At 48.2% G+C, this 15,752-nt stretch overlaps 4 protein-coding genes across 17 annotated transcripts in view; 3 read left to right on the top strand and 1 right to left on the bottom strand.

Annotated features, from left to right (window-relative positions):
* The first annotated feature begins 34 nt into the window (after positions 1-34).
* Positions 35-3,562, top strand: SRSF2 (serine and arginine rich splicing factor 2). Of its 6 annotated transcripts, XR_002124238.1 has the most exons (4): positions 35-885; positions 1,177-1,487; positions 1,776-1,879; positions 2,528-3,562. XR_002124238.1 is itself a non-coding variant. In XM_019644269.1 (3 exons), exons 1-2 carry the CDS (start codon positions 524-526, stop codon positions 1,478-1,480), a joined length of 666 nt encoding a protein of 221 aa, XP_019499814.1. In that variant the 5' UTR covers positions 35-523; the 3' UTR covers positions 1,481-1,487; positions 1,776-3,550. The 6 variants fall into 6 exon arrangements, 3 of the variants coding, with proteins under 3 accessions (XP_019499814.1, XP_019499813.1, XP_019499815.1); XM_019644269.1 differs by having other exon boundaries at positions 1,776-3,550; XR_002124237.1 differs by having other exon boundaries at positions 36-885; positions 1,177-2,624; positions 3,124-3,555.
* Positions 2,977-15,752, bottom strand: part of METTL23 (methyltransferase 23, arginine) — a 47,511-nt gene continuing 34,735 nt past the window's right edge. For 2 of the 7 annotated variants that reach the window (XM_019644275.1, XM_019644271.1), the window contains 4 exons: positions 5,958-6,062; positions 4,486-4,723; positions 4,322-4,406; positions 3,592-4,174 (listed from right to left, as the gene is read on the bottom strand). In XM_019644275.1, the coding sequence (XP_019499820.1) occupies positions 4,009-4,174; positions 4,322-4,406; positions 4,486-4,723; positions 5,958-6,041 (573 nt within the window). In that variant the 5' untranslated portion in view covers positions 6,042-6,062 and the 3' untranslated portion in view covers positions 3,592-4,008. Of the gene's footprint in view, positions 4,175-4,321; positions 4,407-4,485; positions 4,724-5,957; positions 6,063-7,245; positions 7,409-7,859; positions 8,239-15,752 lie in introns of those variants that run through there. The other 5 variants (XM_019644276.1, XM_019644278.1, XM_019644277.1 and 2 more) reach the window with 5 other exon arrangements.
* Positions 8,458-14,292, top strand: JMJD6 (jumonji domain containing 6, arginine demethylase and lysine hydroxylase). Of its 3 annotated transcripts, XR_002124235.1 has the most exons (7): positions 8,595-8,885; positions 9,400-9,788; positions 10,259-10,545; positions 11,487-11,622; positions 12,091-12,179; positions 12,912-13,050; positions 13,874-14,286. XR_002124235.1 is itself a non-coding variant. In XM_019644263.1 (6 exons), exons 1-6 carry the CDS (start codon positions 8,757-8,759, stop codon positions 14,003-14,005), a joined length of 1,212 nt encoding a protein of 403 aa, XP_019499808.1. In that variant the 5' UTR covers positions 8,458-8,756; the 3' UTR covers positions 14,006-14,292. The 3 variants fall into 3 exon arrangements, 2 of the variants coding, with proteins under 2 accessions (XP_019499808.1, XP_019499809.1); XM_019644263.1 differs by lacking the exon at positions 12,091-12,179 and having other exon boundaries at positions 8,458-8,885; positions 13,874-14,292; XM_019644264.1 differs by lacking the exon at positions 13,874-14,286 and having other exon boundaries at positions 12,086-12,179; positions 12,912-13,049.
* Positions 14,093-15,752, top strand: part of MXRA7 (matrix remodeling associated 7) — a 33,102-nt gene continuing 31,442 nt past the window's right edge. The window contains exon 1 of the mRNA XM_019644241.1: positions 14,093-14,117. Within this exon, the coding sequence (XP_019499786.1) occupies positions 14,093-14,117 (25 nt within the window). The remainder of the gene's footprint in view (positions 14,118-15,752) is intronic.

Below are 15,752 nucleotides of genomic sequence, written 5' to 3'. Positions count from 1 at the left end.
GGAGCCCAAAGGGGAGCACCTCCTCTTCCTCCTCCGGCACGAGAGCACCCAGCCGGAAGGGTCGTTTCGCGGGCTTTCTAACTGCCCGCAATTCCGCTCCCCCTCCCAGCCGCAGTGACTCCGCGCTTTTCGGCCCGCCCGCCGGGTTCTGCGCAGGTGCGCCGGACAGGGGCGGGACGCGCGGCGGAGACGTTGGGGGGCGGGGCGGGGCGAGCCAATCAGAGGATTTATTTCCGGGTGGCGCGGGCGCCATTTTGTGGGGAAGGATATAAACGGGCGTTGAGGAAGCCGCTCGTCCGGTTGCTTCTGCGCTGTACGAGGTAGAAGGTGTTATCCGCTCGGGTCCTCTGTCAGGCCTTGCAGAACGTTTCCACGCGGAAGCCAACTGCCAGAATTGAGGCGCGGCGTCGAGCCGAGCTAGTCTGAGGACACCGCTGCCGCCGCCGCAGCTGAGTGCGCAGGCCCGTCCAGGGCGTTAGGTTTTCCGCGCGCAGTTGCGAGGCCCGGCCGACTCAACAGAGCCATGAGTTACGGTCGCCCGCCTCCCGATGTGGAGGGTATGACCTCCCTCAAGGTGGACAACCTGACCTACCGCACCTCGCCCGACACTCTGAGGCGCGTTTTCGAGAAGTATGGGCGCGTCGGCGACGTGTACATCCCGCGAGACCGCTACACCAAGGAGTCCCGCGGCTTCGCCTTCGTCCGCTTCCACGACAAGCGCGACGCCGAGGACGCCATGGACGCCATGGACGGCGCCGTGCTGGATGGCCGCGAGCTGCGCGTGCAGATGGCGCGCTACGGCCGCCCGCCGGACTCGCACCATAGCCGCCGGGGACCGCCCCCCCGCCGGTACGGGGGTGGCGGCTACGGACGCCGGAGCCGCAGGTGAGCGGGGAGGGGTCCCGGGCTGACTCGCAAAGGTCTGTGGAGACACGTGGTGGCGGGCCGGGGCGGGGGACGCTCCCCGCGAGCCCCGACACTCCGGACCCTCCCCGCGCAGCCCCCGCTGTGGCTGCCGGTGGGGCGCGGGCCGCTCCGGGCCTGGGCGGGAGGGCGGAGGAGCCCGGCTCGCGACAAGGGAAATGGCGTCTCGGCGGCTGGCGGCGAGATAATGGCGGGCGGGCGGGGCGCGGCCGGATCGCGGAACCCTGACGCCCTGCTTGTCCCCTCCCGCAGCCCTAGGCGGCGTCGCCGAAGCCGATCCCGAAGTCGGAGCCGGTCCAGGTCCCGGAGTCGATCCCGCTACAGCCGCTCCAAGTCTCGGTCCCGCACCCGCTCGAGATCGCGGTCAACCTCAAAATCGAGATCGGCGCGAAGATCCAAGTCCAAGTCGTCCTCGGTCTCCAGATCTCGCTCGCGGTCCAGGTCCAGGTCCAGGTCCAGGAGCCCTCCGCCCGTGTCCAAGAGGGAGTCCAAGTCCAGGTCGCGATCCAAGAGTCCTCCCAAGTCTCCTGAAGAGGAAGGAGCGGTGTCCTCTTAAGCAAACGGTAATGCCCATGGGGCTCCGAAGTACTCAAGTACACGTGACCCGAATTCAGAAATGGGGTTTGGAGTAGATTTTTTTGATCCGTGTTAATAGAAAAGTGACTCCTAATGTTAGCAACTGCTGCTCTGAGCTAACTTAGCTTTGGGAGTAATACTGAAGAGGGGTCTGCAGAAAGGATGTGTATAAAGCTTAGATAATAATGGCTGTTTCGTAAACTGTTTGAGACCTATTAATGAAAATGACTATTTCTTGCTGTTTTTATCCAACGTCTGCATTTTCCCCTTTAAAGCTGCGGTCTCCTGTTTGATAAAAGAATATTGGCCAGTATTGCAGATTTTAACTGATTTGGCTGATCCTCCAGGGACCAGTTTCTGTGGGCGTGTATTGGAGCAGGTTTGTCTTTAAATGTTAAAGATGCACTATCCTCTTAGAGAAAACGATCAGTTCAACTATTGTTGTACTGACTGGGACTTCATTATTCTAATGGATGTGGCAAACGAATTGCAAAAAGAAGCAATGAACTTTTGGAACCCCCAAAAAGTTTACAGGTATTGCACTGGGTGGGGAAAGGATAGTGTGTCTTTAACTCTCAAATTGTTTGGTCCTATTTTTTAAAAGGAAAGGGCCCTAAGTAGCTCAGATATTAAAGCATTCTCAATTGACAAATGTTTCATTTGAAAACTAAAATTTATCTTGAAATGTAGACTAATTTTCTGATTTCAAGTTGTTTTTGTTTGGATACAGCCCTCTTTTTTTTTTTTCTTTTGTCTTTTTTTTTCCTTTTTACCCCCCATTACCATTTTTCACCTTGGTTATTTGGCCAAGAACACATAAACAGATTTGTAAGTGCTGATGGTAGCCTTTGAAAATTTCCTAATTGGGCCTTTAAAAAACTATGAGAATGGCTGGGTGGAACCTTTTTGTAACCTACTTGTTTCACCAGAGCCTTAGTAAGTACATGCCTGAAATTGAAACCATGTGCACTTTGGGTGACTTCACAGTAATGGAAGGTAAACTGAACTTCTTTCTTTTCAAACCTAGATGTGTCGACAAGCAACATAACAGAAAAGGAGGGAAAAGGACCACATAATTCAGTTCATCGAAGAGTCCTTGGAACAAGCAACTGGCTGTTGAAAAGGTTATTTTGTAACATTTTGTCTAACTTTTTATTGTTTTAAGCTTTGCCTCAGGTGGCAAACTTCATTTTATGTGCCATTTTGTTGCTGTTATTCAAATTTCTTGTAATTTAGTGAGGTGAACGACTTCAGATTTCATTATTGGCTTGGATGTTTGAGGTAAAATTTCCTTTTTGTTTATATAGTGCTGACTTTTTTTGTTTGAAATTAAACAGATTGGTAACCTAATTTGTGGCCTCCTGACTTTTAAGGAAACATGTGCAGCCATTACACAGCCTAAAGCTGTCAAGAGATTGACTCAGCATTGCCTTCATTCCTTAAAATTAAAAACCTACAAAAGTTGGTGTATATTTGTTTGTATGTTATTTACCTTCAGATCTAAATGGTAATCTGAACCCAAATTTGTATAAAGACTTTTCAGGTGAAAAGACTTGATTTTTTGAAAGGCTTGTTTACCAAACACAATTCTAATCTCTTCTCTTATGTATTTTTGTGCACTAGGCGCAGTTGTGTAGCAGTTGAGTAATGCTGGTTAGCTGTTAAGGTGGCGTGTTGCAGTGCAGAGTGCTTGGCTGTTTCCTGTTTTCTCCTGGTTGCTCCTGTGTAAAGATGCCTTGTCGTGCAGAAACAAATGGCTGTCCAGTTTATTAAAATGCCTGACAACTGCACTTCCAGTCACCCGGGCCTTGCATATAAATAACGGAGCATACAGTGAGCACATCTAGCTGATGATAAATACACCTTTTTTTTCCTACCCCCCAAATGGTAAAAATGATCATCATGTATGAACTTAAAATATGAAAAATGTTTAAGGAAGCAAATGGTTTGTAACTTTGTAAGTACTTATAACATGGTGTTATCTTTTTGCTTATATTCTGTACGATAACCATTGTTTCTATAGTTTAATTAAAACGTTTTCTTGGTGTTAGCTTTTCTCAGACTATGTCTTGGTCTTTTTTCCTTTATTTGAAAGACCTGTGCAATTTTCTTGTGAATGTTACTGACTGTATAGTATGAAAGTGAAATGTTTAGCTGACTTTCAAAGTGGAAATGGCAGTTCAGCACCCACTATCCCTAAAGTCAATGCTCTAAGGTAGCACTTTCTTAAGGTTGTGGGTACCCCCTTCTCATAACCTAATTTATGCCCTGTTTTAATGATTAGGAACAATCGGAGTCATTTTTCTTAATAGGTGTTTTAATTTTTGTTTTCATGGTTATGTAACCCATTGAGTGTTGTCTAGGTACCCATCACAGTGAAAGGCCAACATCTGACCATCTTCAGATCCTCTGCTTATTCTCAAGGAGCTGAAGTGGCCTGAGTCCTAGTTGGCATGCCAGGTTGCTAATCAGTATTGACATTGTCCCAAAACAGCTTGTAGGTGTAATTCAGAGACTGTCCTTTGCAAAGGAGATGACCAGCATTTCAACAGTATGTCTTCCTGGAAGGGCAGATTCTGCTATATCTTCTTTGTCTGCATCAAAAGACTCCAGAGGAATGTGGATACATTTCATATCCCACTTGTAGAGCAAAGCTTCAAGTGACCAGTCAGCACTGAAAATAAATTGTTTTTAAAAATCATGCTTTTCCTGTTTTGCTTTAGATAGTTTCATTTTATCCATAAACTGTTTTGCATGAGTGATAAAGCTTTAAGTTAACTTTTAATAAAACAGAGACTAAACCAAGATTAGTTAGGCTTACCTTCTTACCTGGTAAGTAGACCACAGTTGGACCTTGGGGTTCTTCTGCATCAAAAAATATACTGTAGTTAAAATATCTTCAAAGTCTGGGAAGAAAGGAGACTTCTACTTAACATTGCATCTGTGACCAAATTTACTGAAAAATGAAAAGTAAAAAAGGTTTACCTTCTGGTTCAAAGAACACGTCAGATGCAAGGATAATATCTTGTGATGGTAGAGCCAGAAGGTCCTGAGATACGTGACCCCACGTAAGCCCTACAACAGGTACCTGTGGCAGGGCATTCATTTGGCAGCTTTGTCGACAGATTTCTAGACAGTGAGGCAGCTCTGAGCTGTCTGACAGTATTACTTCAGCACCACATTTTGCAGCTACAATTCCTGGAAGGCTCGCTCCAGCTCCAATCTAATAAATTTAAAAGATGACATTTCAAAGTTTAAAACTGCAAAGAATGGGATCATAGCTGATAGGTGCCCATTTTATTGTGTTTTATCTTTCAGGCTCATAGTATCTCTTTTAACTTGTCTATAACATAACTAACACTGCCTTCATATATGAAGCTTAGGCCTTAATTTTTTAATGCGTTCCTTGTGATTCCATTTAATTAGGCCAAGGGCAGTTATAAAATCTCATACAGAGCCCTGTATTCTGCAACAGGCAATTAGTTGCCAAAGTCAATGTATTGGGCAGTTGTTTCATTGCTTAATATGCCCAGGGAAGTAGTCTCGTTTTAAGTTTTGTGGTCTGTAAAGGAGCTCATAATTACAGGACACCAGATCCCAGAAGTTCAATGGGTGGTTTGTGGGCACAGCCAGTTAACTACCAATTTTAATGGCTTTTAGGTGCATAAAGTGACAAGTTTACAATATGGCTTTTTACTAAAGGACTTAACCAGTTGGGCCTTGCAAATGACAAGGTGCTTAAACATACTAAGGAATAGTACCAGGGAATGCCTTTATTAACGTGCTGATTGAAAGGCTCCTTTTCCAGTGGGCATAGAGATTGCTGATCTTTTCTGAATGCCTAACAATCGCCAGTATTTGGAGGCCAGAAGCATACATACCAAATGCCTTCCCTACCCTTCATTTACAGGTTTTGCAAAAGTTAAGTGTTCTTAAGCTTCTGATTTTTGTCAAGCCTTCGGGTTGAAGTATAGTACTATTTCTGCAAATTTGACAAAATTTGATTTAAGATAAGCAGGTCAGGTGTGATGAGAAAGCCTAGGATACATTTTTAAAACTAATCTCATGACTTTCAAAAATGGAAAGGGCTGTTTTGTGAGAAAGACTACAAGTGCTAGAGCCCAAATGACCCAGTTGGGACATCCTAGAAAAAAGGGCCTTAACGATTGCTTCCGTGCCAAGAACCCATAACTAAAATTAGCTTCACTTAGGAATCAGCAAACTGTAAAGGGCTAGTTAGTAAATATTTTAGTTTTGGTGGGCCACGTTTTTTGGTTTGTTTTTTTTAAACACCACTTTACAAATGTAAAAAGCATTCTTGGCTCACATGCATTACAAGCTGGCCAAGTCACCCCCAACACCACCCCCGATTTTAAAATATTTAACAAAAGCCACAGCAAGCATGTAGACTTAATTCTGACCACAGGATTTTTCTGAAACCTCAAGGACACTTGTACCTCTAAGATAGCCTTGCCCGGCAGACATCTTCTATGAAACCACAGGTACTGGGCCAGGACCACAGCACAGGGCCAAACATACATTCCGTATTGAGGGTGCAGGACCTGTAAATAATTTTTTTGTATGTCACAAATATTTGCTGGAAGTTGGGATATTTACTTCTACAGAAATTACCGAGTGCCTGGCACTGTCATCCATTACAAAAATGAGTTACCTGCTCTCCAATTCACATCCTATGTGGGATATAAAACTGCAATACCATGTGATAGTACACCATACTCATTCTTTCAACAATCATTTATCTGGGGACTGAGTTAGCTTAGCTATTCTGGGCTGATATTAACAGTCATGGAGTATATATACGTATGCTCATATATACATATATATACATATATATATATATATATATATATACACACACACACACACAGCCCTACTGGGGAGAGACGGGCAACAAGCAAATATATTTTTGGTTGGTGATAATGCTACAAACAATAAAACAGGGTGATGCAAGAGTAACTGGGGGAGGGAGCATAATCACAAGGTGGCTGCCCTAGATAGAGGATAATTCAGGCAAAGGCCCAGAAGCAGAACGAAAGCCTCTGGCAGGACTACAAAGCACAGGCATAAGGGTTGTGTAATGCAAGCAGAGGTCACAGGGAAGGCAAGGCCTGACCTGTGCGGTCTTGTAAGCCACAGGAAGTTTGACTTTTAAGTGCAAGAAGATATTGGTGGGTTTTAAGTGCAGGCGTAACTTGGTATGCTAATGGGAGACAATGTGGTCCTAGGATGACATCACCAAAGAGGTTTGACTGAAGCTGAATCCTGGCATTAGGAAGGCAGGAAGCTTACAAAGCCTTTGAAAAAGCATACAATTGTGAGAGCCTAGTATTTAGGGAGGCCAGGTAACAGCTCACAACTCTGGAATGAGCCTGCCTGGGTTGGAACTCCAGATCTGTAATTTACTAGCTGTGTGACCTCACTCAAGTCCTTCAACCTGTCTGTGCTTCAGTTTTCTCAACTGCAAGATTCTATCTCATTAGGATGATTAGGAAGAGTCAATGCAAACTACTGAGCACAGTGCCAGGTACAAGATAAGCATACAAAGTTAGCAATTATTAAACTGCAATACTGCAAGATTTATTTTCTAGTGCAAAGGGTGCCCCTAGTGGAGTGGTAGAAAAGGAGGCTGAAGTGTTCAAAGTATCAAAGGTGATGGAACCAAGGTCTGAACTTAATCCTTCAATCATTCAACAGAAATGTTAGTGCTTAAAATATGCTACTCACTAACTGTAGGGGGCGTGCAGCTTGAAGGAAAGACAAGAAAGCCTGCCGTGGTAGATTTTACCCAGGAGTACAATGAAGAATTTTTGACCAGAGGGAGTTGTGCAGATTTGGATGTAAAGAAAGACGCCTCTGTTATCACAAGGAATATCTTCACTCCCTAAATCTGGGGAGAAATCCAAATGGGTATTTCAACGTGAAGGCGTTTAGAAACTACCAGAAACGGGTTCCACTATGAGTCTTTAACTCCTCGTAAGCTGTTTTACATCTTTAAAATGTTACTAATAGCTAAGTCTCAGGCTGCTGTTAAAATCAAACGAAACACTGCAATGTGGAAGTGCTTTGAAAAAACCGGACGCATAGAAGGTTTGGGGCAGCCGTGAGCTGAAAGTTGGAAGTGAGAGCCAACCCAAGAAACTTTATTTGGGTAATGAGGGTTGCAACTCCCGGTCCCAGATAAAGCTAAATTAAGAATCCCTTCAACAAGAGCAAGTAAAATTGTAGGTGTTGAGACCACTTTTCTGGCAGGAAATATTCGGTGTGGAGAGGCCCATTCCTGAAAGGGTCCCCAAATTCCTTACTGAAAGACATGTAATACGCAAAAAAAGACTTCAAACCTTTCACTCTGTGGTCCAACCTAAGGCAGGAAGCCGTGGACACCCCTCCCTCTCTCTCACCAGGTGCGCTGAGAACCGCTCCGGTCCTAGGGCGCCAGCGCAAAGGACGGAAGACGCTTCCCGGCGGGTGCAGCTACACGCACCTGCGGGACGCAGACCTCCAGCATGGCCCCCTCCGCTCCCAGACCTGGCTCCTCCGAGAACCGAAAGCGCTGGGCCCGGACCACATGCCCTCGGAGGTCACGTTCGCTCAGAGGGGACTCGGTGGCCCCCGGGAGGGCCGGCAAGAACAGAGGGCGCCGGGCTGCCAGGCTGCGCGCGCGCTCGGGGCCCTGGGCCGGCTGGGGCCGCTTCCCCGGTGTCACGTGGCCCTCGGGTCGCTAAAACCCGATGGCAAGAAGAGGAAAAGCACCCCTCGGGGGACCACGTGGTCCCACGGCTAGAAAAACTAATCCGAAGCGAAGCACATGAGACAGAGAACACGGGGCTCCACCACACGCCAGCCGGAAGCTGGCCGCAGAAAGGCGGCGCGCTGCCGGAAGTGATGCGACGGGAAGTGAGCGTGGGGTCCGCAGTGAGGCGACTTATTGGCAGATCCGACCTTCCCAACATGGCGGGGACCCGACGCGTGTGAAGGCGGAGCCTGAGGCGCCAAGGCCAATGACTGACCGTGAGAGGCGTGGGGGCGGGGAAGAGCGCAGCCGCTGCCCAATCCGAGGCCCGGGAGGCGGATGGGGAGTGAATTTTCTGGAAGGCGATTTTAAAGGCGCCGGGCCAGAGCGAAGGGCGTTTCAGTGCCGCCGCCGCCGCCGCCGCCTGCGCCTGGAAGGGGGCGCGTTGGTGGCAGGAAGCGAGCTTTGCCGAGGTCGTCGCGGAACCAGCTGGTGACCTCGCAGGATGAACCACAAGAGCAAGAAGCGGATCCGCGAGGCCAAGCGGAGTGCGCGGCCGGAGCTGAAGGACTCGCTGGACTGGACCCGGCACAACTACTACGAGAGCTTCTCTCTGAACCCGGCGGCTGTGGCGGTGAGCGGGCCGGGCAGGGGCAAGGTGTCTCCGGGCGGCTGCGCACCTTTCGCGGGGCAGGGTCCGCCCGCCCCGCCCACGCCGAGCGTGGCACCCGGGAGTTCCGATGGGCTCACCCGCACCCCGCGGAGGTTGGGATCGTCGGGGCCCGGATTTCAGGGCGGGCCTCCTTCCTTCCGTGTGGCATCCACGCCTGCTCGGCAACTGGGCTCTCACGCTGTTTGCACCCTCAAAGAGAAGGCCTCTCGCCCCTTGATCCCCTTGGATGGCGGGGTCCTCGGGGACCTGGCTGTCAAAGGCCAGGATGTGTGATGCGAAGTCCTCCTCCCCTGGTTGGGTGGCGCTGTGTGCGACGTGCCCGAAACCACGCAGGTCCTTTCCCCCCAAAGAGAAGCCAGAACAAGAATCTGGCTCCTTAGGTATGTCATTGCTAATTGGCCCTGGGGACACCCTTATTTGCCGCCCGCCTCCTTTTTTCCTTTTTAACTGGGTAGGTCTTTTCTGATTCTCTCAGGATAATGTGGAAAGGGCAGACGCGTTACAGCTATCGGTGGAAGAATTTGTGGAGCGATATGAAAGACCTTACAAGCCGGTGGTTCTGCTGAATGCCCAGGAGGGCTGGTCTGCGCTAGAGAAGTGGACTCTGGAGCGCTTGAAAAGGAAGTACCGGAACCAGAAGTTCAAATGTGGTGAGGATAATGACGGCTACTCGGTGAAGATGAAGATGAAATACTACATCGAGTATATGGAGAGCACTCGAGATGACAGCCCCCTTTACATCTTTGACAGCAGCTACGGCGAACATCCCAAAAGACGAAAACTTTTGGAAGACTACAAGGTGCCCAAGTTTTTCACCGATGACCTTTTCCAGTATGCGGGGGAGAAGCGCAGGCCCCCTTACAGGTAAAGTACCTGTTATGACATCTCTATAACAGCATGTGTCCGCCAGCTCGCCTGTCTCCAAAACAGTGGCTCTTCCTTAGCTGCACATGGCCTTAATTAGGGGGTTGCCGATGCCTGCCAGTCCTACCAGAGTCCTACTGACTCCGGTTGAATTGGTCTGGGGTGCTGCCTGGGCCTCAGGATTTCAGAAAGCTCCCCAGGTGATTCAAACATGTAACCAAAGTTGAACCACTGATCTGTAAGTGAAGTTTTAATAGTTAAAAAGTCCAGCAGTAAGCCACGTCAGTGATTTTTCTCTTTTCTGTTATTGCCTGCACAATTCACGTAGCATTTGCATGTCCCAGAATTTGTGTAGTCTTTGAAATAAAAGTTAACATATCGTATAAAACTGCAACCTTATTATTTTGTGGTGTGTGTGTGTGTGTTTGTAGTTAAATTACTCTTCATGTCTTAATGTTTCCATCCTTTAGGTGGTTTGTAATGGGGCCACCTCGCTCTGGAACCGGAATTCACATTGACCCTCTGGGAACCAGTGCCTGGAATGCCTTAGTTCAGGGCAACAAGCGCTGGTGCCTGTTTCCTACCAGCACGCCCAGGGAACTCATCAAGGTGACCCGCGAAGAAGGAGGGAACCAGCAAGATGAAGCTATTACCTGGTTTAATATCATTTATCCCCGGACACAGCTTCCAACCTGGCCACCTGAATTCAAACCCCTGGAAATCTTACAAAAACCAGGAGAGACTGTCTTTGTACCAGGTATAAATGAACTGAAAGAAAGTACTTTCTTTGAATTTAGTGATTTGTCGATTTGGAGCAGAACTACATATCGAGTGAGTCAAAGAAATCTCCCTGCATGCTGACTAAATGAACCGACTGGCGCCCACCGCTGACAGTGACACGTCACTGTGTCGTCAAATGCTCAGGGGGCTGCTGTCCACGTTTCTTATAGCCTAAACGTATAATGACTACTGACAAACCTTTTTACTGTTTTTTTTTTTAAAGATTTTTATTAAAACATAGCTAACATAAAATATTATATTAGTTTCAGGTATACACCATAGTTATTCAACAGATAAACTCCCTTTACATAACGATCCTGCTCGCTTTCATCCTTAATATTTACCTAATGTCTTTTGTATATTCTGACTTGTACATATTTCTGCAAATTGGGGTTTTGATACAGTGTAGCACTGGGTGAACTGAGTCAGGAAATAGTGATTTAGAGCCAAGAGCAGGAAACCCCACACCTGATGTCTGCCCGGGTCCTTTTGATAGGTTCAGTGTTGGGAGTGAGGGCATTTAGAATAAATATCCTTCTAGAAGCTGAACAACTTGTAGTCTTTACAGTCTGGGTCACAGCTTTGGATTAACGAACGGGTGGGCACACTTTTTCTGTAAAGGGCCAGAGAGTAAATAGTTTAGGCACTGCGGCCAGACGGCCTCTGTCGCAATTGCTCAACTCTGCCCGCATAGCAGGAAAGCAGCCGTGGACAATCCGTAAACGAACAGGCACAGCCGTGCTCCGATAAGACTTTACACAAACAAGTCGTTTGTGATTCCTGGGCCAGGAGGAACACTCACCACTCTGTGTGGCTAGGAATCCCTGACTCTGAAGTTTCTGTTGTGTGAGGTTTATGTTAGGGAGTGTCAGTGTACAGAACCAAACCCGATTTAACTGTTCGCCTGTTGGATTGCAGGAGGCTGGTGGCACGTTGTTCTCAATCTTGACACCACCATTGCCGTCACCCAGAATTTTGCCAGCAACACCAACTTCCCTGTTGTATGGCACAAGACGGTAAGAGGGCGACCAAAGTTATCAAGGAAATGGTACAGGTGAGTGATTTTTTTTTCTTGTTGCTTTGTTCCAGTTTCTCCCCTAGAGATAAAATGGAAAGCATCCACTGCTGCAATAACGTGCTGATTTTAGCCAGGCCTGGAAAAAGCTGGGACTGCCAGAGCTCGTGGGTAGAGGAAGAGCTAGCGGGTCCTAGGTCAGGGCTCGCTCTCAGGGTGCTTGCCAGCCTCGAGGTGACAGCGGAAGAATGCATGTTTGATCGAAGCCAGTCAGTCAAAACATGGTCACAATTGGGATTGTTTCTCGTTTTCTGTTTTGTTTTGTTTTTTGTTCTTCTTTTTCCCAAAGCTAGCACTAGCAAAGGAAGCCATTTTGTTTGGGTTTTATTTTGGTTATTTCTTTTTCTTACCCAGAAACATTAGTCCCATTTGAACTTATTACCTTCAGTTCTTGTGAGTGAGGTGACTGCCCTGGAGACTTAGGTCCTCTGTTTATCCACAGAACAGATACAGCACGGGCAGCGGCAGTGCAAGCCACCCCCAGCCACCCCGTGCCACTGTGTCCCAACCCTGACCTGGAGGGACCAGCTCTCGGGGTAAGAGAGGGATTCTGGCTTGTTCAGTGCTCAGCCCCCCTGCTGAGAGGGCCAGCAAGGGTGGTGGCTTTGTTCTCCCCGACTCTCTCGGGCATCTGAGGCTCACTTCCTCCCTCCCTCCCGTAGCTGCTGCTGCATTTTGGTCACTGTAAAGACCTAACCTTATAGCAGGTCTTTTGTTCCTGGTTACGGTCCCAGGTTAGGTTCCTACCGGAGGGCTGCTGCCTCTGTTCAGTTTTACCTTCGAGTGAGGGAGGACCCTCTCTCTTACTTGACACTTGTTATTTCTTACAAACCAAATTGTTTCTACTCTTAGAATTTAACCAACACCAATCATTAAGTGCTGTGTGCTGTGGAAAGGAAAGGTGCAGAAAAAATGAGCTAGGAAAAATTCAGGGGAAAAAACTGCCGAGAGAGACTTTCTCCCAAGGGGATAAAACTAAGACAAACTCAAGGAAACGTTGCCTCGCGAGTTGGCAGCACGTCTGGCTCATTGGCGCCGCTGGTAGTAAACTGAGCTAGTTTTCCTTTTGGAAAAGCCTGAGCAGCATGTTGGGGCTTTCGTTCCCAGCCTGCGGACTCGTGTCCTCACCACTCTGCATCACTCATTCCGCCAGAGGCACCTGGCGTTCCTAGGTGCTTCTAAGAGAGGCAGGTCTCAGCTTTGAGTCTGGGTTACTTGTGTGGGTGTTGCTGCCTGTCCCAGCACTGAGAACAGTCCTTGTCTCTCAGGATCTTGAAGCAAGAGCACCCCGAGCTGGCGGTCCTGGCCGACTCCGTTGACCTTCAGGAATCCACAGGGATCGCCTCAGACAGTTCCAGTGACTCCTCCAGCTCGTCCAGTTCCAGCTCGTCCGACTCAGACTCAGAGGTGAGGCCTCCAGGGCAGGTCACTGGGGGATAACCAGAGGTGACGCTCCCTCCTCCCATCCAGGAGGGAGAAAGATGTGAACAGTTTCCACTTTTCTTCCCAGAACTACAGCTGCCGTCATTCCAGCTGTGTGGTGACTTTTGCCCATTTTATAGCTTTACACGTGTATGTGAATTGTCAACAACCCCAAGAGGTTGAAATTCCATTAAGTAAATGGCCCAAGGTCACACAGCTGGCAAACAGCAGTGTCGGGATTCAATCTCCGAGCATTCTGACCTCAAAGGCCAAGGTAACAATTTCCCTGTTGATGGTCAACTGTGAGCCTAGAAACCCCGCAAACTCAGTGACTTGCTAACAGCTACTGTGACGTTGGGTAAGAGGGGCCTGTGCCCTTAGCAGATGGCATTTGTCCGTAACTGCATCGTGGACTGATTTCATCCTTTCTTGAGGCCTGAGCTGCTGTGTTTGCGAATGTTAAGTGCTGCTCTCACTTTCACTCATCAGGCTCTGTGTTGGTCGAGTGAAATTCCATAACGCAATCTCAGAATGCTGGCCGTAAACGTTCTTAGAATGGGTGCCCTGATTTCAAACAAATAATCCTGGGGGACACTTGGCACCTAAGGGAACATTGTAATTCTTTGGGAGCCAGAAATATCTGAGGAGGTGGATATTCAGACTACATTATGAAGCGGTCACACACGGCTGCTTTGCCACCAGGGGGAAAGGTCGATATTTGTGCCATCTCCTGATGTGGGAGGTTGGCATAATGAAGAAATGGGTTCTGTCCAGGCTGAATTCCTGATTTTTCTCCTCCCGTGTCCAGTGCGAATCAGGGTCTGAAGGTGACGGGACGATGCACCGCAGGAAGAAGAGGAGGACGTGCAGCATGATGGGAAATGGGGACACCACCTCCCAGGACGACTGTGTGAGCAAAGAGCGCAGCTCCTCCAGGTGACCAAGCACAGCGGTTGTCTGTGTAGGAGGACGTGCCCGCAGCGAAGGGGCAGGGCTCAGGGAGGGCAGCCTGTTGGATCCTGCGGACATGGGGAGGGCCGGCGAAAGCCAGAGTGAGGACGCTCCGGGGTACGAGTCCATTCACTTAGCATTTGCTGCAGTTGCTTTTCTCTCTGCTTCCAATGCAAGTTAACGTGGCTTGTTTTATGCATAAAGGCGAATCTGTCTGGATGGTGCCAAGGAAACCCTTTACGTTATTTAATAAAAATTGAACGACTTTTATAGCTTTGAATTGTTTTTCTTTTGAGAAGACCAGAACCTTCCCGTGTTGCTCTTCTTATCGTAGTCTCGGGGAAAAGTAGTGACTCACTGGTGTGTCCCCTCGCTGGAGAGGTCATAGCAGCAGCAAAAGAGGAAAATACTCAGGCAGTTTCCTGGCATCTTCTAAAGAGCCTGAGGTTGGCCTCCTGCTGCTTAGAGGGTTGGGCCCAGGCGGACAGCAGCAAAGAACTCAGATTTTTTAAATAAAATGTTAGTCATGTCTCCATTTTTTAAAAAAACACGTTGGATTTAAATAAGCTAAAACTTAAACTAAAAATCAATAAGGTAGCCTTTGCAAGCACCTGCCCCAGTGCTGGGCACGTAACAGGCTCACGGTGAAATCTGGTGACCCTCGGGTGTCCTGGGCCTTTAATAATCCCAGAGCCCTGTGTACAGTGTGCTAGTGGAAGTTTGTCTGTTTGCAGCATGAAGGGGTGAAGTTCCAGGAAGATGGGACAAGACTATCATTTGTAGGATTCTAAGTGTGACGTCCTCAGCTGCTTAACGGGTGACGCTCCTGTCAGGTTCTTTGTACCTCAGAGCAGCTGAGTGTTTTCTTCAATATGTTATGAAAGTTTAGGCCCCACATTCCTTTCTGTCCTCTCTCCCTATTCTCTAGGCTCTGGCTGGAATTCCATGGGGAAATGCAGATGTCTTTTTCAAGTGAATATAGAATATGCATTTCTCAACCCGAGTTGTCCTTTTCACAGCCATGCTTAGATTTCTCTTGCCTTTTTCAGTTGTGTCTATTATTACAGACTTGTGTCTACCCTTGAGGTGTGACTCTGTAATTTGTAAGAAGAATTTCTAGAGCGAGCCCTGCCATTATTTCAACATGGGGGCTCTAGGGGCACTGCTTCTAACATTTCCGTCCAGCTGTGCACCCAGCTGTGCTTGTCCACATGCTGATTACAGGCAGTTGCACTTTCCGTGGCAGGATTAGGGACACTTGTGGAGGCCATGCTCACCCCTGAGCCGATAAAGCGACTCCCTGAGGTGGCTCCCGTTTAAGCTGTTGGTGGCCACGTCTTCTCCTGCCTTCTCCTTTGTCTTTGAATTTGGATCATCTTTCTCTGGTCTAAGCATCTGTCTTTGGTCAAATGCTGTTTTTACTGCTCACTAAGAATAGATTGTGAAGAAGTTTAAGAACTTGGCAAGCTCAGTGAAACACTGAAGGCTGATGTGATGCGTGTTGGGTAAGAAGGTTCTGTGCCGTCTCCTTTAAAACAAGCTGGTCGACCCCAAGGCTGGAGAGTTGTGATCCTTTGAATGTCGTGTTGCACCTGTCACCTCACAGAGGTTGGTAAGGAACTTCCTTCTGCTGTCCACAGAGCTGGCCGCAGACATGCAGAGATGCTGCAAGTGGTGGGTGGTGGACTTGGATTTGTGTGTGAACCAGCTACATGTAAGACGCAGTGTGCGTGTGC

The sequence above is a fragment of the Hipposideros armiger genome, unplaced genomic scaffold (genome assembly GCF_001890085.2).
Source record: "Hipposideros armiger isolate ML-2016 unplaced genomic scaffold, ASM189008v1 scaffold_87, whole genome shotgun sequence".
Classification (NCBI taxonomy): Eukaryota; Metazoa; Chordata; class Mammalia; order Chiroptera; family Hipposideridae; genus Hipposideros; species Hipposideros armiger.
This window is presented reverse-complemented; position numbering and strand designations above follow the sequence as displayed.